Source organism: Bos grunniens, chromosome 3, assembly GCF_055505025.1.
Source record: "Bos grunniens cultivar Pamir isolate PY7600 chromosome 3, Bosgru_T2T1.0, whole genome shotgun sequence".
Taxonomy (NCBI): Eukaryota; Metazoa; Chordata; class Mammalia; order Artiodactyla; family Bovidae; genus Bos; species Bos grunniens.
In genome coordinates this window covers 87,184,867-87,207,407 of record NC_141167.1, presented here as the reverse complement: position 1 = coordinate 87,207,407, position 22,541 = coordinate 87,184,867, and the positions used below count along the sequence as shown (strand labels likewise).

The 22,541-nt window shown below is 46.5% G+C and overlaps 1 protein-coding gene across 2 annotated transcripts in view; it reads right to left on the bottom strand.

Moving 5' to 3' along the window:
• Positions 1-22,541, bottom strand: part of ELAPOR1 (endosome-lysosome associated apoptosis and autophagy regulator 1) — a 75,030-nt gene that overhangs the window by 2,300 nt on the left and 50,189 nt on the right. For both annotated transcript variants that reach the window (XM_086391588.1, XM_086391587.1), the window contains 13 exons: positions 20,878-20,966; positions 16,901-17,078; positions 16,086-16,214; positions 15,598-15,688; positions 13,222-13,327; positions 12,831-12,968; positions 11,770-12,033; positions 8,860-9,033; positions 6,202-6,382; positions 5,795-5,891; positions 5,009-5,110; positions 664-790; positions 408-586 (listed from right to left, as the gene is read on the bottom strand). In XM_086391588.1, coding sequence (XP_086247714.1) covers positions 408-586; positions 664-790; positions 5,009-5,110; positions 5,795-5,891; positions 6,202-6,382; positions 8,860-9,033; positions 11,770-12,033; positions 12,831-12,968; positions 13,222-13,327; positions 15,598-15,688; positions 16,086-16,214; positions 16,901-17,078; positions 20,878-20,966 — 1,855 coding nt within the window. The remainder of the gene's footprint in view (positions 1-407; positions 587-663; positions 791-5,008; positions 5,111-5,794; positions 5,892-6,201; positions 6,383-8,859; positions 9,034-11,769; positions 12,034-12,830; positions 12,969-13,221; positions 13,328-15,597; positions 15,689-16,085; positions 16,215-16,900; positions 17,079-20,877; positions 20,967-22,541) is intronic.

The following is a 22,541-nucleotide window of genomic DNA, read 5'->3' as shown; positions in this document are numbered from 1 at the left end:
ATCCCTGTTAGGAGTTGAGGTGCGTATGTGTGTGCTGAATCACTTCAGTTGTGTCTGACTCTTTGTGACCCCATGGACTGTAGTCCACCAGGCTCCCTTGTCCATGGGATTCTCCAGGCAAGAATACTGGAGTGGGTTGCCATGCCCTCCTCCAGGGGATCTTCCTGGAGGAACTGAACCCATGTCTCCTGTATAGCAGGCAGATTCTTTACTGCTGAGCCACTGGGGAAGCCCCTAGGAGTCAGGATAACCAAGGCATATCCTGGATGAGTAGCTCAACAAGCCTCTGGCCAGAGTCACAGGGACTGTAGCCAATACCAAAGAGCAGCCGTGTGAATTTATACTCTCAGATACTCTCCTTCCAGCTCAACAGTCCAGCCCTGGCCATCCCCAAACCCATCACATACTTTTGATTCTTTTTCCAAAAGTAACAGGTCAAGACAGTGAGCAGGATGGCGGTGCAGGTGCCTGCAGAGATGCCCACTTTCAGCCAGAAGTCTATCGTTTTGCAGATGGTGACTCTCTGCTCAGGCAGGGAGATGCCACCGGAGCACAGCTTTGGTTCTCGCCACACGTAAGTAGTCTTCTGTTGGGGAGAAAAACAAGGAACTCAGATATCACACTCGCCTGTCTCCTGGGAAGTCCCCAAGGAGAGACGCCTACCTGGATGCCGGCCACACAGCTGCTGACGATAGCATGGTAGTCGGCAGTTGAGCAGAGGGGGCAAGCGGCCACGCTCTCCCACAGGAAGTGGAAGTTACAGCCATCACAGGTCCCATCGGAGCACTTGCTAACAGAGCAGAAAGGAGACTTGAGCGCATGCTCGCTGGACTGTTGGGAAGATCTGGGTGGAGTCCTATCATTTCATAAATTGCCTGATCCGTCTTCTCCTTGTTAAATTGTCAGTTCCATCATGACCCTTCCAACTAGTTCTTAGCCTTAGTTTTGCTCTCTGATTTCCCTGATGATAGGAGGCCTTTCCAGCCTTCATCAGGGCCCCCACCCTCTGCCCGTAAGTTTCTGCGGACATCAGATGACAACTCATGTAAGCTGTCTGAGCTCTAGCACAGCTGCCCAACTAACCCCTCAGAAGCTCCTGTTCTCCCCATGGACATGGGACATTTTGCAAAAGTCACTTTTTCCCTTCATTTTAAAGTTTCTATTTTCTGTTTGGGTATAGCTGATTAACAAACAATGTTGTAAGAGTTTCCGGTGAACAGTGAAGGGACTCAGCCATACATGTGCATGTATCCATTCTCCCCCAAACTCCATCCAGACTGCCACATAACACGGAGCAGAGTTCCCTGTGCTGTGCAGTAGGACCTTGTTGGTTATCCATTTTAAATACAGCAGTGTGTAGAGCTTCCTGTGGAGGGTTGGGTGTGAGGGGCCAGTGTTTGGGAATGAACTTCAGGTCACTGCTGTCTGCAATGTACTTTACTGTAATGTTTGCAACAAGAATATTAGTGACCATACATTTTAACACCACTGCTGGGCCACAGTGTGCCTCTTGGCTCCCCATCTCCCTGATCAGTCGTTGCCTAGCAGCATCATTTTCCAAACCATCTTCCTCAAGACATGGATACCCTCAAGATGTTAGTGTTGTGTGAAAAGAGGAAGGTAGGGGGAAAGGTTGTTGTTGTTGTTTAGTTGATAAGTCATGTCTGATTCTATCACAACCCCATGGACTGTGGCCCACTAGTCTCCTCTGTTCATGGGGTATCCCAGGCAAGAGTACTGGAGTGTGTTGCCATTTCCTTCTCCAGGGGATCTTCCTGGAGAATTGAACCTTCATCTCCTTCATTGGCAGGCAGATTCTTTACCACTGAGCCACCAGGGAAGCCTGGGGCTTCCTGTAATCAAATTAGTTCAAGATTCCTTGATTTAGTGCCCTTGGCTATTAAATTCAAAATTGGGTCTTTCAGCTGTAGAGAGATTCTTAGAATTCCCTGCTGCTGCTGCGGCGGCGGCGGCGGCAGCAGCGGTGGCGGCTGCAGCGGCGGCTGCGGCGGTGCTTCAGTCCTGTCCGACTCTGTGAGACCCCATAGACGGCAGCCCACCAGGCTCCGCCCTCCCTGGGATTCTCCAGGCAAGAACACTCGAGTGGGTTGCCATTTCCTTCTCCAATGTGTGAAAAGTGAAAAGTGAAAGTGAAGTTGCTCAGCCATGTCCGACTCTATGCGACCCCATAGACTGCAGCCTACCAGGCTCCTCCGTCCATGGGATTTTCCAGGCAAGAGTACTGGAGTGGGTTGCCATTGCCTTCTCCGTAGGATTCCCTAACCTTTACTAATTCGATAATAAGAAGGATCTATTATCTCATTGAAGAAAGTAGGCAAAACCACTAGACCATTCAGGTATGACCTAAATCAAATTCCTTATGATTATACAGTGGAAGTGAGAAATAGATTTAAGGGACTAGATCTGATGAACTATGGACGGAGGTTCGTGACACTGTACAGGAGACAGGGATCAAGACCATCCCCATGGAAAAGAAATGCAAAAAAGCAAAATGGCTGTCTGGGGAGGCCTTACAAATAGCTGTGAAAAGAAGAGAAGTGAAAAGCAAAGGAGAAAAGGAAAGATATAAGCATCTGAATGCAGAGTTCCAAAGAATAGCAAGGAGAGATAAGCAAGCCTTCCTCAGCGATCAATGCAAAGAAATAGAGGAAAACAACAGAATGGGAAAGACTAGAGATCTCTTCAAGAAAATTAGAGATACCAAGGGAATATTTCATGCAAAGATGGGCTCGATAAAGGACAGAAATAGTATGGACCTAACAGAAGCAGAAGATATTAAGAAGAGGTGGCAAGAATATACAGAAACTGTACAAAAAAGATCTTCATGACCCATATAATCATGATGGTGTGATCACTCACCTAGAGCCAGACATCCTGGAATGTGAAGTCAAGTGGGCCTTAGGAAGCATCACTACGAACAAAGCTAGTGGAGGTGATGGAATTCCAGTTGAGCTCTTTCAAATCCAAAAAGATGATACTGTGAAAGTGCTGCACTCAATATGCCAGCAATTTTGGAAAACTCAGCAGTGGCCACAGGACTGGAAAAGGTCAGTTTTCATTCCCATCCCAAAGAAAGACAATGCCAAAGAATGCTCAAACTACCACACAGTTGCACTCATCTCACACGCTAGTAAAGTAATGCTCAAAATTCTCCAAGCCAGGCTTCAGCAATACGTGAACCGTGAAATTCCAGATGTTCAAGCTGGTTTTAGAAAAGGCAGAGGAACCAGAGATCAAATTGCCAACATCCGCTGGGTCATTGAAAAAGCAAGAGAGTTCCAGAAAAACATCTATTTCTCCTTTATTGACTATGCCAAAGCCTTTGACTGTGTGGATCACAATAAACTGTGGAAAATTCTGAAAGAGATGGGAATACCAGACCACCTGACCTGCCTCTTGAGAAACCTATATGCAGGTCAGTTAGCAACAGTTAGAACTGGACATGGAACAACTTACTGGTTCCAAATAGGAAAAGGAGTATGTCAAGGCTGTATATTGTCACCCTGCTTATTGAACTTCTATGCAGAGTACATCATGAGAAACGCTGGGCTGGAAGAAGCACAAACTAGAATCAAGATTGCTGGGAGAAATATCAATAACCTCAGATATGCAGATGACACCACCCTTATGGCAGACAGTGAAGAGGAACTAAAAAGCCTCTTGATGAAAGTGAAAGAAGAGAGTGAAAAAGTTGGCTTAAAGCTCAACATTCAGAAAACGAAGATCATGGCATCTGGTCCCATCACTTCATGGGAAATAGATGGGGAATCAGTGGAAACAGTGTCAGACTTTATTTTTTGGGGCTCCAAAATCACTGCAGATGGTGACTGCAGCCATGAAATTAAAAGATGCTTACTCCTTGGAAGGAAAGTTATGACCAACCTAGATAGCATATTCAAAAGCTGAGACATTACTTTGCCAACAAAGGTCTGTCTAGTCAAGGCTATGGTTTTTCCAGTGGTCATGTATGGATGTGAGAGTTGGACTGTGAAGAAAGCTGAGTGCCAAAGAATTGATGCTTTTGAATTGTGGTGTTGGAGAAGACTCTTGAGAGTCCCTTGGACTGCAAGGAGATCCAACCAGTCCATTCTAAAGGAGATCAGTCCTGGGTGTTCTTTGGAAGGACTGATGCTAAAGCTGAAACTCTAATACTTTGGCCACCTCATGCAAAGATTTGACTCATTGGAAAAGACTCTGATGCTGGGAGGGATTGGGGGCAGGAGGAGAAGGGAATGATAGAGGATGAGATGGCTGGATGGCATCACCGACTCCATGGACGTGAGTTTGAGTGAACTCTGGGAATTGGTGATGGACAGGGAGGCCTGGCATGCTGTAATTCATAGGGTCACAAAGAGTCAGACACAACTGAGCAACTGAACTGAACTGAACTGATTATCTCATTGAGCTTCCCTGGTGGCTCAGATGGTAAAGCACTCACCTGCAGTGTGGGTGCCAGGGTCCATCCCTGAGTTGGGAAGATCCCTTGGAGGAGGGTATGCCAACCCACTTAAGTATTCTTGCCTGTAGAATCCAGGGCTACAGTCCATGGGGTCACAAAGAGTGACTGAGCGACTAAGCACATTATCTCATTATCTCCAGTCTCATTATCTCATTTAATCCTCATAACAACCCCCTGAAGGAATTTATTATCATCCCCATTTTGCAAATAAAGAAGAAGAGGCCTAGAGAAGATAAGAACTATATCCATAACAGAGCTGGCAAGTATAGGAGGGGAATTGAATCTGCCCCTGGCCATTAGTCACTCTGCTACACAGCTGCCCACATGCTCTAAAGAGTGAGGGTAACTTCTACTCTTCTGCTCCATCCTTGACATCTAAAGATCTAGGGTTTGGAACCATGACTGTGTCCCCAAGAGCCCATTAATGGAGCTCAGACGATTTTCTCTTTTGCTTTTCTTCAGTAATCTCTGTTTGGTTCTTGGGATGGAGTGATGCCAAGGAAGGGAGGCTGTGTCACAACCCTTTACCTTGGCAGAGACAGACTTCCAGGAGCAGGCTTGAGTGGACTGCATCTGACTCGGATGGTAGTTGATCTCCCAGAGCTGCAAGACTGGGTCACATCATTGGACCTGCAGAGCAAACAGCCGCCATGGGGGAAGGAGTCACTCATTGGTGCCACTGGAGAGCTGCTAAGTGAAGTCGGCATGAAACAGATACCTGGCTGGGTAAGTCTGGTCTGACACATAGGAGAGAGTGGGGGGTCAGGGAGATCCGGTCAAGGGGAAATGCACTGGTCTAGGAAAGGCTGTGCTGTGCTCAGTTGCTCAGTCATGTCTGACTCTTTAGCGGCCTCATGGACTGTTGCCCATCAGGCTCCTCTGTCCATGGGATTTCCCAGGCAAGAATACTGGAGTGGGTTACCATGCCCTCTTCCAGGGCATCTTCCCAACCCAGGGATCAAACCTGTTGTCTTCTGGGTCTCCTGCATTGCAGGTGGACTGTTTACCACTGAGCCACTGGGGAAGTGCTAGGAAAGGCTAGCAGATGCATTAACATTGGAATCTCCTTAGGTGGGAGGGGTTGTCCACCCTAGGTCATTCAATATTCTTCGATGCCACCAGGGGCACACCCACCCCAGGTAATACCCAAGTAGCTGGGCTGGGGAACTCAGCCTTTAGAGCTCTCTGCTGGGCGGGTCTGCTAGACCCTGTTCTGGCTTGATAAGCAGTAGGTGGCTAAAGAGGGAGGGACGCCACAGAGATTGCGGAGAAGCCCTGGGTTTCACTTGCATTAGCCTGGCCTCTCATTTTCACCTATAAAAGAAGATCACGTCCGGTATTCCCAGGGACTCCGGGTGGAAAAGTTCAGCCGGGGAGGTGATGCCATCCAGAGTCATATCTGTTGTCACGCCTGCCAAATGAGAGCTCCTAATTAGTTCTCACTAGTAGCATTTAGCTGGCAACCACTTCAGTTCTTCCAATACCTGTTCGCATCCCACCTTCCTTCATCTCATCACATCCCTGAGTGGCTCAGGAGAGGGCAAACCAAAGGTTTATCAGTGGCCCCAGGGGCCCTTGGTACCCCAGGATGGAGTCAGAAACAGAGGTCAGGAGGTTGGGCCCCTCACCTGGGGCCTTTTAGCTTAGAGTCTGGGAGCCTCACTCACTCTCTCTTCACACAGACACACACTCAAACAGGTGAGAAAGACGGAGGTACTCACCGATAAGCCGGTCTGCGAGGCTGACAGGCTGCGAGGACACCCCGGCCTTGTAGCCTGTCACCTCTGGGGGAATGATGATCGCCTGGCACACGTAGGCTGTGATGGGTTTGGAGAAACCTGACTCACCCTCGGGGATCCGGAGGTCGGTGACATTGTCAGTGCACACGGACATTTTCCTACCCTGGGCAGGGGGTGCGGGAGGAAGTGCGAGGGAATGCATGATCACAGAAGAACTCCCGAAAGGGAACAGGGAACAGTTTCTCCACGTTTAAAACTTTAGCCTTCTAAGAGCACGCTGCAGTGGAATGATTCATCCCCGTGCTAATTACAAGACAGATTTTAAAAGATAAAGAAAGCTAAGAATAAGGCCTAGGTGCCCTAGTTTCTGGAACTCTGGCCCAGAGAGCCCCAGTCTTTTATTTCCTTGGAATCACCTGGAGCCCCTTGTGAGCAGGGTTGTGATGGTGGCAAACTGATTGGCAGATCTCATCTACCAGCCTGCCAGTCAAGGGCCTTTCTTATCCTAGTCAGATTTCTAGGCAGGTCCTGAAATGTGTAACTGATCTCATGAAATTGATTTGGGCATCTGGCCTGCTTCCCATTCACTCTCTGTGTCTTCCTTGGAGCTGTGATTCTACCATACTTATCTTGGGAGAGGAAAAGGCAACCCACTCCAGCATTGTTGCCTGGAAAATTCCACGGACAGAGGAGCCTGGTGGGCTACAGTCCCTGGGGTCGCAAAGAGTCAGACAAGACTGAGTGACTAACACTTTCTTTTCTCATCTTGGGAGGACTTTCCAGAGTGTCCTGGGGGTTAAAACAAACCCCATAACCAGCCCTCTCCCTGCCTTGAGGTAGAACGTTTTAGGATTAATTGGAACCTATTCTATTTAAAAATATTTATCACTAGAAGAAAGACTGCTTCTCCTCCAGTCTGTAACAATGCAAACTCTCTAGAGTAGAACTCAGGAAAACAGTGGGAACTGGACTCCTTCCTCGAGATTTTGTAATAGAAGAAATATTGAGATATTTTTCCTTCAAAATCCTTTAAATTTATAGATGAATTATAATTTGTTTGCTAATATTAGGTCACTTGTTCAATATTTTAAATTGATGTGGACTAAGCATTTAGAATGTAGGATTTTCAAAATGATAAATTTAATTAGAAATAGACCCAATTTGCTAAATCTGGTGTCTTACTTCATGTTCAAGATTGTAAGAAACAGAAAAGGAACATGAGAACAGAAAGGTATCTTTACATTATATAAGAATAAGGGAGCAAAGAAAATAAAACTCATAGACTCTCCAAATTCCCATCTTTTCTCTCCCAACTCACCGAATGAACCTTTTGCTACATGGGGCTTGCTTTAATTAGTCTCCAGTTCCCAAGTTATCACTAACTGTCACTTCAGAGGCTTTCTTTTAACTTCTTCAAAGACTTTTTAAAAACGGAAAAGAGACATTTGTCTCTAATCTTTCACAGATAGTTTATTTCTTGGCATGTTCTCTCTATAAACACAAACCAGCTATTTTGCATGCTGCAGAAGATGGGTAGACGCTGTGTGGTGTAAAGGCCTTACCTCTACACAGAGTCACAGATTAAATGCTCAAGATGCTGTTTATTTTGCAACATTTGAAACTAACTTTCCAACCACTGATCATGGCTTGTTAGTAATTTAGTCAAGTGCAGTGGTGGTGTGATTACCCTTTACAAATATTTCCACCTTTTAAATTCGCATCCAAAATATTTGCAGCATCCTGAAATGCTAATGGTAACATGTAGTGTCAGCAAAGATACATGTAGATGAAATTATGAGTAGTTTATTTTATCTGGCTTCTAGAAAACAAAAGACAAGTGTCATGATTTCTGCTGCTGCGTCACTTCAGTCGTGTCCGACTCTGTGCAACCCCATAGACGGCAGTCCACCAGGCTCCCCCGTCCCTGGGATTCTCCAGGCAAGAACACTGGAGTGGGTTGCCATTTCCTTCTCCAATGCATGGAAGTGAAAAGTGAAAGTGAAGTCGCTCAGTCATGTCCAACTCCCAGCGACCCCATGGACTGCAGCCTACCAGGCTCCTCCGTCCATGGGATTTTCCAGGCAAGAGTACTGGAGTGGGGTCCATTGCCTTCTCCAGACTACTTTTTTAAGGAAAAAAATCTTTCTCCTGCATAGTTTTTTTTTTTAATCGAAGTATAGTTGATGCATGAGTATAGTGTTTACATAATCATTTTGAGGAAATAAAGGTCAGGGAGGAGTTAATGTACACCTTATTCTATTTTATTTAAGTAGTTAACTTATTTTGGCTGTGCTGTGTGACTTGTGGGATCTTAGTTCCCTGACCAGGGACCGAACCCAGGCCCCAGCAGGAAACACACCAAGTCTTACTCACTGGACTGCCAGGGAATTCCCCACACACTATTTAATTTAATTTATTTTTTAATTCCCCTCATCTGATTTTAAACACATTCATTTTCCTAAATGTTTATAATCCAAATGATTTTATTTTAGAGGAGAAAGTCCTCAGGAAGAATAATAACCATTTGAAAATCTCTGAATCTGCCCTATCCGCTACTATCTGAACCTCCTGTGTCCTCTGGCCTCTGATTCGCTGGTGCCCCCTTTCCATTCTCACGCTGTCAGTACCTATACAGCTTACCTGATTTCCACAGAGACTGAGGGTAAAGTGGTGGAAGTATTTCAGTCCTTTGGAAGTGAAGCTTGGCCCTCCAGCCAGAGAGACGGTTTTTTCCAAAGCCAAGAAGTTGTACTCGAAAGTCCTGGTCGAAGTGCTGACTGAGAAGGTACAGTCATTGTAGCACAGGGAGTGGATCTGAGGGGAGAGGGGTCCATCAGGCTGGCTTCACAGGCAGGGCCTCGAGGGGGCCCGTGGAGAGTGGCACCAGTCACCCCAGCCTGGTCCAGCCCAGGCAGGATGAGAGAAGAGGAAGTGTGGATTAGGGGTGGGCATTAAAAGATGTGATTCCAGTATTAACACATATATGATGTATAAACCTCTCATTTTTCAGTAGGTAGTTGGATCAGATTCTGTACCTTGTTCCTATGCCTAGATTATAAAACTCCCTCAACAAACAAGACAGCCCTTCTTATGTTCAAGCAGAAAACAGCACTAGACACTCACCTAGAGCCAGACATCCTGGAGTGTGAAGTCAAGTGGGCCTTAGGACGCATCACTACGAACAAAGCTAATGGAGGTGATGGAATTCCAGTTGAGCTATTTCAAATTCTAAAAGATGATGCTGTGAAAGTGCTGCACTCAATATGCCAGCAATTTTGGAAAACTCAGCAGTGGCCACAGGACTGGAAAACGTGTTTTCATTCTAATTCCAAAGAAAGGCAATGCCAAAGAATGCTCAAACTACCACACAGTTGCACTCATCTCACACACTAGTAAAGTAATGCTCAAAATTCTCCAAGCAAGGCTTTAGCAATACGTGAACTGTGAACTTCCAGATATTCAAACTGGATTTAGAAAAGGCAGAGAAACCAGAGATCAAATTGCCAACATCTGCTGGATCATCGAGAAAGCAAGAGAGTTCCAGAAAAACATCTATTTCTGCTTTATTGACTGTGCGGATCACAATAAACTGTGGAAAATTCTGAAAGAGATGGGAATACCAGACCACCTGACCTGCCTCTTGAGAAATCTGTATGCAGATCAGGAAGCAACAGTTAGAACTGGACATGGAATAACAGACTGGTTCCAAATAAGAAAAGGAGTATGTCAAGGCTGTATATTGTCACCGAGCTTATTCAACTTACATGCAGAGTATATCATGAGAAACGCTGAGCTGGATGAAGCACAAGCTGGAATCAAGATTGCTGGGAGAAATATCAATAACCTCTGCAGATATGCAGAGGACACCACCCTTATGGCAGAAAGTGAATAAGAACTAAAGAGCCACTTGATGAAAGTGAAAGAGGAGAGTGAAAAAGTTGGCTTAAAGCTCAACATTCAGAAAACTAACGTCATGGCATCCAGTCCTATCACTTCATGGCAAATAGATGGAGAAACGGTGGAAACAGTGGCAGACTTTATTTTTCTGGGCTCCAAAATTACTGCAGACAGTGACTGCAGCCATGAAATTAAAAGATGCTTACTTCTTGGAAGAAAAGTTATGACCAACCTAGATAGCATATTCAAAAGCAGAGACATTACTTTGCCAAAAAAGGTTCGTCTAGTCAAGGCTATGGTTTTTCCAGTGGTCATGTATCGATGTGAGAGTTGGACTGTGAAGAAAGCTGAGCGCTAAAGAATTGATGCTTTTGAACTGTGGTGTTGGAGAAGACTCTTGAGAGTCCCTTGGACTGCAAGGAGATCCAACCAGTCCATTCTAAAGGAGATCAGTCCTGAATATTCATCGGAAGGACTGATGTTGAAGGTGAAACTCCAATACTTTGGCCACCTGATGCAAAGAGCTGACTCATTTGAAAAGACCCTGATGCTGGGAAAGATTGAAGGTGAGAGGAGAAGGGGATGAGAGAGGATGAGATGGTTGGATGGCACCACTGACTCAATGGACATGAGTTTGAATAAACTCCAGGAGTTGGTGATGGACAGGGAGGCCTGGAGTGCTGCAGTCCCTGGGGTAGCAAAGAATCGGACACGACTGAGTGACTGAATTGAACTGAAGTGGAAGAAGGGTGCCCAGGATAGCAGAAGAGACGCTACAAGTCTGTCAGCCCTCCCCCACTTAAAATTCACTGACCCCCAGATTCCTTTTTCCAAGTCTCTTTATAGGAAACTGAACCATAAACCCCTTTCTTGCTCATTTGAAGGTCCTCATGTGTTAATGGCCTCACTCAAGCGTCAATCCCTCCCTTTACAGCAGAAGAGGCTGGGGGGAGGAAGTTTGTGGCAAGAGTCCATGGTGTCCCAGTGAGGTTGCCAGAGATCTGCAGAACTGCTGCACTTACTGCACAGCTAAACTAAGCAATGTCTGCAGGCTGCGTCGTGTCTTACAAATGTGTAGCCAGTTTGTAATCAGTAAAATACAAGTTCACTGAAAAGCATTAATGAATAACTAAGAACTTCTGGTCATAGGATTCACTTTCTCAGATTCAGAAAACGCATGGGGCAACAGCACTGCTGTTCTACTTTAGAAGAAAGCCCTGGGAGAGGAGACAGCTACATGTCCCAGCAAAGGTGGGTTACCATTCCCAAGAAGGGGGGGCAAATTCCCTTGATAACAAGCTGGAATGAAGTAGGCTGAATTTGAGCCACAAGTCCCATGACGGCTTCCCTTTTGGTCTCTGCACAGATGCCAAATAACCCTCTGGACCAGAGGGCCACAGATCTCCATTACCCATCACCTGAAGATGAGGCTTGTCGATGACTGAGACCCAGACCCTGAAAACCAACCAGTACAAGCTGAGAACTCTCCATCTATGGTCACACCCTGATGGGTTTCCTCTAGGACTCTAAGCTGGGAGTGCACCAGGGGGAGTTTGCATATCAGGCCCTTAAGAACGCCACCCAGGACCTGGCACCATCTGAGCTGGCCCATTCAGAGACGCAGAGTTAGGATGCTTAGCCAACCACTGGCACCTTGTTGCTCTTGGTTCCTGGACCACAGGGCATGCAGGCCTGGGCGCCATAAGGCTGGTGGGCTTTCAGGATCGTGTTAGGGGGACAGGAGTGGCAGGTTCCTGAATCCCGATCAATATAGTGGCCAGCAAGACAAGAGGTGCAGGAGGAGCCCATGTCAGAGGCTTCCAGGGCACACGGACGGCAGTAGGAAGCCACCCCATCCATGACATTGGTGACGTTGATGGAGTAGATCTTGGCGACATCACTGGTATACTTTCTTCCCTGGAAACAAAGACACAGGAGAGTGAGCTTGGCCTGCCTTGGCCTGAGAAGTAGCAATTGAGTGCTCTGGAAATAACAGAGTATGACTTAATCTTTTTTATCCTGTGATACTTGAGAAAAATCTTTAGAAGCACCCTGTTCTTTTCACTCACCTAACAGTATCTTTTGATGTGCATTTTTTGTCATTTTAAAGTAAGGACTGAACAATTTAGATGATGTATAAAAATATTCAGTACCATGGGGAAATATGTAGTAGGTATTCACATTTTTTAAAAAGCAGATTTTTTCCCCTTATAAAAGAAAAAAAAAAGTATTTATAGTGAAATAAAGACTATATAGAAGATACTCCATATGCTAACTAGGTTATCTCTGGGTAGTAAGATTATGGGTGGTTTTCTTCTTTTTGCTTTTTTTTTTCACTTATTTCTAAGTTTTCTTCCAGTGAACTTACATTACTTTGAGTTAAGATAATAAAACCAGAGTTATTATTATTAAAGCAAGAACAGGACTGAACAGGGCACACCAGGTCAGGTACCACATATATCCTATCCTCAGGACATATATCCTCAGGACAGGTCTCCTGAGGAGGGACAGGTGATTTTAGGAGTTTCCAGGGTCATTTGGACAAGGCTGGATGCTCCTCAGGGGCTGGCATAGGCAGTCCTCTGCTTGACTCCTTACAAGTCTTCTAATCACTGGATTCTGAAGCTCAACCGCATGCTTAAGCTAAGGTAGGAATCCTTCCAGGGTAGGAGGTCTCTCTGGGCGCTGAGCCCTGAGGAAGGGGAGGAGCTTACTGTCTCATGGAAAGTTGTCCTCTGGAAGGCCCAGGTGAAGCTCATGGTAGCATTCTCCTCGATGATGTAGGTATAAGACTGTTTGCCTTTAGAACCTTTCCACGTCTCCACAGGACTGTTGGTCCTAGAATTCACACCCTGAACCCAAGACAGACAAATGAAGAAGGCATGATGGCTGGGCAACTGGGGAGAGGGTGCCCATACCGCTGCCATCCTGGGGGCCATCACAGTGGGCTAGACCCATATTAAATGGTGCGGTCCCTGACAAATAGTTGGCTCCTTGTCTGCAAAATCACTGTAAGCAGGGATGTCAGTTATGTTGATGCACCAACAGGGCAGAGGGGCCAGCCTTCCCGGAAGCCCCAAAGCAGACAAAGGAAGGAAAACATACCACCATGAAGTAGAGCTCGCAGTTCACAGAACAGATGGTCTCAAAGACAAACGTGATTCTGGCCACCTCTTTGTTCTCTGTGTCTGCCATCACTGACTGTGGAGGTCTGTGGGGCAAAAATCAAAAGTCGGTTCCAGGGGCCAGACAGTGCTTAGTGAAGAGACCAGATGGCAACAAAGGGTCTGCTGGGGGACAGGACTAAGTTCTGAGTATGTTGGAAAGAACATGAACTGAATCCAATTCTATCATCCTAGTTGTCTGATCTTGATCTAGCTAAACTGTACCTTTCTTATCTGCAAAAAGGTGATAATATCTTTCTTATTTACCTCCCATCATTATGTGTTCTAAGTTGCTTCAGTCATGTTCAACTCTTTGTGACCCTATGGACTGTAGCCTGCCTGGCTCCTCAGTCCATGGGATTCTCTAGGCAAGATACTGGAGTGGGTTGTCATGCCCTCCTTCAGGGGATCTTCCCAACACAGGGATTGAAGGTCTCTTGCATTTCCTGCGTTGGCAGGTGGGTTCTTTACCACTAGCACCATTGGGAAGCCCATCATTGTGGTGTGATCCAAAGGCATAACAGATGTGGACGTACTTTCTAAGACGCTGAATAGCCTCCCTAGCAGAGTGTGGGCTCCAGACCCACTGAATTAGAATCTGCAGCTTAATGTGATCCCCAGATGATCCATGTGCATGGTAAAGTTGAAGAAGGACCACTAGCAAAGACATCAATTGTCTACACTCACTCAGCAGTTCAAACCCCCTCCTTATCTCCACCTGAACTGCAGGGTTTTGCACTGGTCAAATGAGCAGGTACTTTGATTCATAGCTTTTTTAGCAAAGTTCTCAGCCTGGTCCTTCTTTGGGGAAAGAGAGAGCCATGTCTGATAGGTGGGGATGGCAGGGTGGGGCGAATGGGGTTAGAAAGTGCTTTACTGCTATAATCATATTTGCAAATTGGAAAGTATTTTGGTGAATGTTATCTCCCAAAAGTCTAAGAAGTTTGCTTCCCTCAGAAACATAAGATATAGCTGTTCAGCTCTGAGTAACATGAATGAAGGGAAGGGAACGTATTACCTTTCGAGCAAGTACTGTGGCTGAGCACTGTGCCCGGGATGGAAGGAGGGAGCTTGAAGGAGGGAATGGAGAAGCCAGATTGGCAATAGGGATGCTGATTCAGCGGTTCCCCCTCATCTTTAAAGCACATACAGGCAGAAGAGTTCACTTGGGCTTTGAAAACCCATTTGTAGCTTTCTTTTTGGCTTTGGGCATGTGATTGACTTCTGAGGACCTCCAGTTCCCAGCTACTGTCCACTCAGTGGTGTGAACTGATGGGCTGGAGTTAGGCCAGAATCACAGACTGTCAATCCCTTTGTTTTACAGACAAGGAGCCCAAAGCCTAAAGGGGCACAGTGGCTTTCCCAAGCTCACCAAGCCAGTAAGTGGCAAAATTCAAGTGCCCGGTCTTTTAGTCCAGTTTTCCTTACACTGTACCACTCTGCCTGTAGTGGCTTTTTAATGGCAAACAAATCGCTTATTATCCTAAGTGTTCTTGGGAGATGGGGATGAATATAACAATAAGAGCAATCCCTCCCAGGGACTTCACTGGTTGTCCAGTGGTTAAGAATCCACCTTGCAATACAGGGGACACAGTTCAGTCTTTAGGAACGAAGATCCCACATATTGTGGAGCAACTGAGCCCACATGCTGCAACTCCTGAAGCCCAGGCGCCACAGCTAGAGAGTCTGTGCACCAGAATGAAAGACCCCACGTGCCGCAACTAAGCCCCAACGCAGCCAGATAAATAAATAAATAAAACCAATCTTCTTGTCCCACTGAAATATGAACTATCTATGGGCATTTCTGGCCCTATTTTTTTTTCCGGTTTTAAAATCTTATTTGATGCTTTGAGAAGGGAGAATTTGAGTAGAATGTAACCAAATGGTAGGAAAAGCTAGAAGGGATGGGAGAGCAGTAGGTAATCAACATGGGCAGCAACTAAGAATGTGTCAGTATTCAGGTTAACTTTATCAGACCTTTACTGTGGTCTTCCCTGTTCTTTTCTTGTTTTTTTTAGACTGTTTTTTTTAATTTTTTTTAATTTTTAATAAACAAATTTCTATTTGTTTATTAATTTTGACTGGACCTTACAGTATGTGGGATCTTAGTTCCCCAACCAGGGAATTGAACCTGTATCCCCTGCATTGGAAATGCAGAGTCTTAACCACCAGACCCCCAGTAAGTCCTGTTCCATTCTCTGTTCTGGACTGATACTTCTGCACACCAGAAGCCCTCTCATCTACAACACTCCAAGCTATGTGGGACTTGGATGTGGCCAAGGGTGGCGTGGTTTCCCCTTAGCTTTGTGCTCCTCACCTGAATCCTGGCACGACCAGGGTGAGAATCATGAAGTCATTGTCTGAAGCTCCAACAGCTGAATAAATGTGATCACCGGCCACCTCCCAGCCTGGAAAAGGAGAAGGACATGAGTTAGTGTCCAGTGGTCTCAAGTGCAGGGCAAATGTGCACCCAGATGACACTCTGGAAGAAAAGTAACACCATCCTTTGAGGCATCCAGAACCATCACCCAACACAAGCCATGTTACTTATCAGGCTACTTTGGTCAAAAACTCTGAAACTCTCAGAGCAAGACCTCTGCAGTGTGTGTATTGTTTCTAGTTCTGTCTCTAAAGCTAAAGTTTGCAGAATATATGTTCTTTGTCCATGGGGAGTGGAGCATTCAAGGGAGTGTGAGCATGATCAGCTCATTTTTCTCTAGACATCACTGTTAAGAACTGTGAGCTAGGAAGAACCGCTTTGGCAGGGCAGCTAGCTGAGAGCTCATGGTGGGGGGAGGTAGTTACCTGTCATGCCCTTGTACTCAAAGTTGATCCCGCTGAGGACGGTCGTCTCCATGTTCGTGGGCAGCGTGTTCCACCATTTGTATTCAAATCCCACGGCAGGCTCGGTCCCTGCTGGGCAGTGGCTACAATCTGGGGGAGCCACAAGATCCACGCATTCAGCCCGAAGGCTGCAGCCACCCCGGCTGGAGCTGTTGTTGCGCAGACAAGTGGCAACGGTGCTGGGCAGCCCCACAAAGGTGTTGCTGAGCACAGTTAACAGCAAGCTGACTCAATGTGTTTAGCAAACTTGGGGTGTAAAGGCTGACCCTTCATTCCATATTCCAGTACCCTACTCGCCCATCAAATTATTACTTTCAAAGCTTAAGTGTATCTTCGAGTCTAATACATATAGTTCATATTATTTGTCACGTTGTCATCAGCAAATGCCTTCACATTGATAGGTCTACAGATCCCCCCAGCTCCTCTCCTGCAAATTCTGATTGTGTCAAGGTGGCCATCCCAGCTCCCCAAACCTTTTAGCTATCATCCCTGCCACATGCTGGAAGCCTCTGCTGTGAGCAGTGTGCCCCTTCAGGCCTGAGTCACATTCGCAGATGGATTGAGGAGGGAGGCAGGCAGTTCTCAGGTGGACCCACAGGCAGGGCCCGCGCTGACCTCTCTTCTGAATATGGTCCTCAGAGGTGGCCTGGCCCTTACTGCCTTCCTCAGAAGGACATGGTGTGAGTTCAGTTGACATGCTGAGTGCCCATGTGGCCCACCCATATGTGTGGTATGGGAATGGAGTGAGGCAGGGAGTGGGACGGGAGAGAGGTTACCGGAGCCATTGGAGTAAGAGCCATAAGGGCAGGGCTCGCAGGTGCTACTGTTGGTCTTGAAGAAGCCTGGGTTGCAGGGTGGGCAGCCGGTCTTCAAGCCAGAGGCAGGCAGCTTCACTGCGCCCTCCAGATCCTCGCCGCAGATTTTTGGCTGGGCCCATTTGTACATGAGCTGCGTCTGCAGAAACAGAGCCCGTCTCAGCCTGCCGTGTGGCATTAGCACATCTTCAGGAAGTTGCCTTGAGGATGGGGGGATTCTGGGCGCTAATGAAAGCTGCAGCAGGGTGGGGAACTTGGTTTGGGTCACCACTGTATCCTAGGTACATTGCTTAGCGCCTGGCACATGGTCATGCTCAGTGAATATCTGCTGAATGAATGGACTGGGATGAAGAGGGACAGGCCTGTGTGTTGGATGGGAAGAGGGGACTAGTTTCCTCTAGAGAAAGCCCTAATTCCAGTGTAGAATCTTATTATTAATATTAAAATGTCACAGGAAAAGCAGCTGGTGAAAATCCCAGAACACAAAAAGGCATGGAGTGGAAGTGGTTTAGGTAACCCCTGGGGGAACAGAGGACGGCTCAGGTGTCCCAATTTGTCTTCTAAGTATTTTCTTTGCTTTTTCACTTATTCAGTAGACATCTATAGAAAGTCTAATATAAACATGTGACTCAGAGATGAATAACGTGGCCTGTGCCCACAGGGAGCTAGCTCACCATCTAGCAAGGGCATTGCATTGCATTACTTGCGTGCTCAGTCATGTCCAACTCTTTGTGACGCCATGGCCTGTAGCCCACCAGGCTCCTCTGTCCATGGGATTTGACAGGCAAGAATACTACAGTGGGTTGCCATTTCCTTCTCGAGGGGATTTTCCTGACCCAGGGATTGAACCCAAGTTGCCTGCATTGCAGGCAGATTCTTTACCCCTTGAGCAACTGGGGAAGTACCCTAGCAAGGGCAGCATAATAACAATCTCCCATGGGGGTATGAACCCTGTGTTCTCTGGGACATAAAGGCAAGAGCAATGAGGCTGGTTAAAGAGTACAAACTTCCAGTTATAAGATCAAAAAATTCTGGGGATCTAAGGTACAGGTGATTAGAGTTAGCATGGTGATTAGAGTTAATAATACTGTATTATATACTTGAGAGCTATTAAGAGAGTAGATATTAAACATTCTCACCACAAAAAAGAAATAGTAATTATGTGCCCTGATGGTAGTTAGCCAGCTCTATGTTGGTTATCAGCTTGCAATATGTAAGTGTATCAAATCAACTGGTACACCTTAAACTTCCACAATGATATGTGTCAATTATATCTCAAAAAACCTGAGGGAAAACAGCAAGAGAACTGATCAGCTTCCAAGTCAGTGAACAAGAGAAGCACTGTATCTGTCACTTACTAGGACCATCCCTAGTCTTTCGATGGAGGCATTGGCTAGAGAAGAGCAGATGAACTGCAGGAGGCCCCTGGTGAGTCAGGGGTGAGGTTGGGCAACGTCAGGCTTCCTGTATGGTCACTGGGCAAGAGACCAAAGGATTGCATTGAGGTGATGGTGCAAATGTGCTATGTAGCATACCATATATGTAAGAAGGTGGGTGAACAAGGCATCAGTCCATTTTATTCAGGATAAGGTCTTGACAATGTCTTGAAAGGGCCTCATGTTGCCTTAGTTGAAGATGAGCCCCGGGACAGACAACTTGTGCCCCTGCTGGGCTCAGCCTTTCTCTGTGTAAAGAGCAGTCAGTGACCAGAGACCCGGACTAGTGACCTAACCTTATCTCATCCAGCTCATTTCCTTGAGTCTAATAGAGAGAGGGGTCTGGGGAGCTGGACGACTTGGGCCACCTCCTGGAGAGCACACTCAGCAGCCCCAATGGACCAATGATCCCAGTCCCTGAGAAACCACTGAGGCACAGCAAAGGCCATAAAAGCAATCACAGGAGTCCTTTGATTTTAAAATACAGCTTAAGAAACAAAGTGAAATTCCGAGACTGAGCAGAACCAGCGTGGGCCTGAGGGCTGACACTTCCATAAGACACTCCTGGTGACCATGTCTACTCCAGGGTTCCTCCCTGAGCTGTGCTGTGGCTGGGCTGCAAGGTGGGAGCGCCGGCTCTGGTCCCACTCATCTATAGGCCCCCAAGGTGATCAGGAAATTGCAGACACCCAGGCTTGCAAGCATCAGGGCACACTGTGGATCTAGAAGTCCTTTGCCTGAACCAGGAGGGAGAAGAACGGGGCAGAAGAAGCAAAGACAGCCACAATCAGCCACATATTATATCCTGGAGGGAGAAGAGCAGCAGGATTGTCCTCTTAATTAGTGGGTCAACTGAGACCAAGAAAATGACAGTAATTCCTTACAAGGTCAGGAAGAACACCAGACACTTTAGAACTGGGGCTAAGGTACAACTGATAGGATTAATCGTTTTGTCTGGCTGCTGGGGAAGGGGATTTTGCTCAAAAAATGAGAATGGGGCCAGCCAGTACATGGGCAGTAAGAGATAACTATAAAAACAATCACCATTAAGGACCGGACTTCATCCCACACTTAATTAGCAGTAAGAGAATTCAGCCAGCTGTCCAGCCAGCAAACATGTCTGCATCCTAATAGCCAACCACATGCTTAGTGCTGAATGATGCAGAATTCCCTACTCCTGTCTTCTTGGGAGGTTCTAGTTTAGGGATACAGACAGGACAGTTCATCCAGCATTGCTGATCTAAGGCAGACCCCACCACTTGTGCCCTTGAGCCATCCCTGCTCACTTCTCAGAGTTTCCAGGCACTTGCCTGCCTCCTCCACACTTGCTGCATTCCCTGCCTGGGGAGCACTCTGGCTCTTCTCCACCTGACTCAGGTCTCTGCTCAGAGAGGTCATCCTTACCCTCTCTAAGCAGAAATAGAGACCGAGATATAGAGAACAAGTGTATGCATACCAAGGGGGAAACAGAGGGTGGGAAGAATTGAAAGTGTGGGATTTATATATGCATACTATTGATACTATGTATAAAATAGATCACCAGTGAGAACACATTGTGTAGCTCAAGGAACTCCACTCAATGCTCTGTGATGACCTAAATGGGAAGGTAATCCAAAAAAGAGGGATTGTTTATCTGTTTATTGTTTATCTGTTGTCTCTCCCTTCACTCGCTCCCCGACAGAAATTAAGTGCCATGAGAGTGGATGTTTCCCTGGCTCTGTGAACTGCTGCATACCTAGTGCCCAGCACAGGACCTGGCTGTACACAAGAACTAATGACCTCCTCTGAAAGACCTGCCTTGGTCCCACCCTCCAACCTGGTCACTCCTCTTCCTGGTTCCCCCAGTGCCCTGCATACAGCCAGGCCCATCTTTCTCCTCCCCACCATCTTTTTCTTCCCCATCAGCTTTCTCCTCCCCACCATCTTTCTCCTCTCCTCCTCAGGGCAGAAGCCCATCTTATTCATCCTGGGTTCCCTGACTGGAGTATAGGGCAACAGCTGATACTCAAAAATGCCCGCTGACTCACTGGTGGAGCAGACTACAAAAAAAAGTCTTTCTGAGGCAGAAATCCTGTGGGGGAGAGGAAACAGGCAGAGACAGAGTAAATCAGGCCGTTCTCCAGTGAGCCAGGAAGCAGGAATCACCCCCTATACCAGCCTACAAGAGCAGTGCCGAGGGGACAAGTCTGATGAGAAAGAAGAAATAAGTATGTATGGACAGGCAGTCATTGCCCAGGGAAGGAAGCGAACGGAAGAAACCTAGCAAAAGAAAATGAAAGCATTTTTTAAAAGCAGAACATATGTCAGTGAGCAGCGAAACAAATGTAGCAAAAACAGTTTCTGACCTGAAAATGAGTGAGGTCATCTCATTTTGCCTCCCCACTGGCCCCAGGGTCACTGCAGAGGTCTGGGGGGTTTTCTCAGGTGACAGCTTCACTGACCGCTGGAGCTGCAAATCTGGCAAAGCCCAAGGGGCAGGGGTCCCAAGACCGTGCTACCCACCTCTCCATTGGCATCACAGGCTGTGTGAGTGTAGAAGTAATCTTTATCTGTGCAGGCTGGCCGTGCTTTGCAGGTGGAGGATCCTTTCTCTAAATGGCAGAAGCAAGAACAAATATTTGAAGTGAAGAAAGCAGAGCTCTTGACCACTTGCACACGATGCTATAACACCCCAGACCCTGGGGTGAAGCACAGCACAGATCTTTCAGAAAGCAGACAGTGCTGCACACATACCTTCCCTTTGCCCGAGTGGCTTCATTTCCAGCCCCTGAAGACCTGTTCAGGTATCCGCTTTGCTTCCCTCCCTGATGCTGATAAGAAACCACTGGGCCTGCACTGTGGAGCAGGGCAGGGGAGGTGGGCTGGCCAGAGGACCACTGAGGGGGAAGGTGGCCGGAAGGAGCATCTGCAGATTTCTTACCACCAGCCCAATTCCCTGGAACCTGCCATCTTCCAGGTGCCTCAGAACCCTGACCGTGTGGGTGGTTTTTCTACTCCTAAAGGGTTGAAGGAAAACCCTGTCCTAGGAAAGATTAGGACAGTGCCTCTGAATTTCCTCTTAATATGTGCCTAGAATGAAGGCCTCCCACCACTGCATTTCCTCATCTCCATTCAACCATCCTACACAAATAAAGTGATGGTTTAATCCCACTCTTTCCACTTTCTCCATCCACAGTCTTCACAGCGCTCTCTTTAAGCCTTGACCTGGACTTAATGAAAAATGTTATGAACTATCATTTTATTTACTTTACTTTCTGTGTGTTCTTATATCTAGGTTGGTTTTGCTTTAACGCTATGAACCCCTGGATAGAAACAACTGTTTCAATGGATCCCTCTTTATTTTTTAAATGGTGATAGTAAACTTTATTTTAAAATATTGATTATTTATTTGGTTGTGCCAGGTCTTAGCTGCGGCATGCAGGATCTTTAGTTGCGGCATGTGGGATCTTTAGTTGCGGCATGTGGGATCTAGTTCCCTGACCAGGGATCGAACCCAGGCCCCCTGCATTTCGAGCACAGAGTCTTAGACACTCGACCACCAGAGAAGTCCCTGAGTCCCTCTTTAAATCAATGGATTTTACCTTTTTTTGAATTACAAATACTTTTCAGAGTTTGAAAAAAAAGAACTGTTTTCCTGTATCCTGAAAAATATACCTAATTCATACAATTTTAAAAATTAATTAATTTTAATTGGAGGCGAATTACTTTACAATATTGTAGTGGTTTTTGCCATACATTCACATGAATCAGCCATGGATGTACATGTGTTCTCCATCCTGAACACCCCCTCTCACCTCCCTCCCCATCCCATCCCTCAGGGTCATCCCAGTGCGCTGGCCCTGAGCACCCTGTCTCATGCATCAAACCTGGACTGGCGATCTATTTCACATATGATAACATACATGTTTCAATGCTATTCTCTCAAATCATCCCACCCTCGCCTTTTCCCACAGAGCCCAAAAGTCTGTTCTTTACATCTGTGTCTCTTTTGCTGTCTCACATATAGGGTCATTGTTACCATCTTTCTAAATTCCATATATATGCATTAATATACTGTATTGGTGTTTTTCTTTCTGACTTACTTCACTCTATAATAGGCTTCAGTTTCATCCACCTCATTAGAACTGATTCAAATGCATTCTTTATAATAGCTGAGTAATATTCCA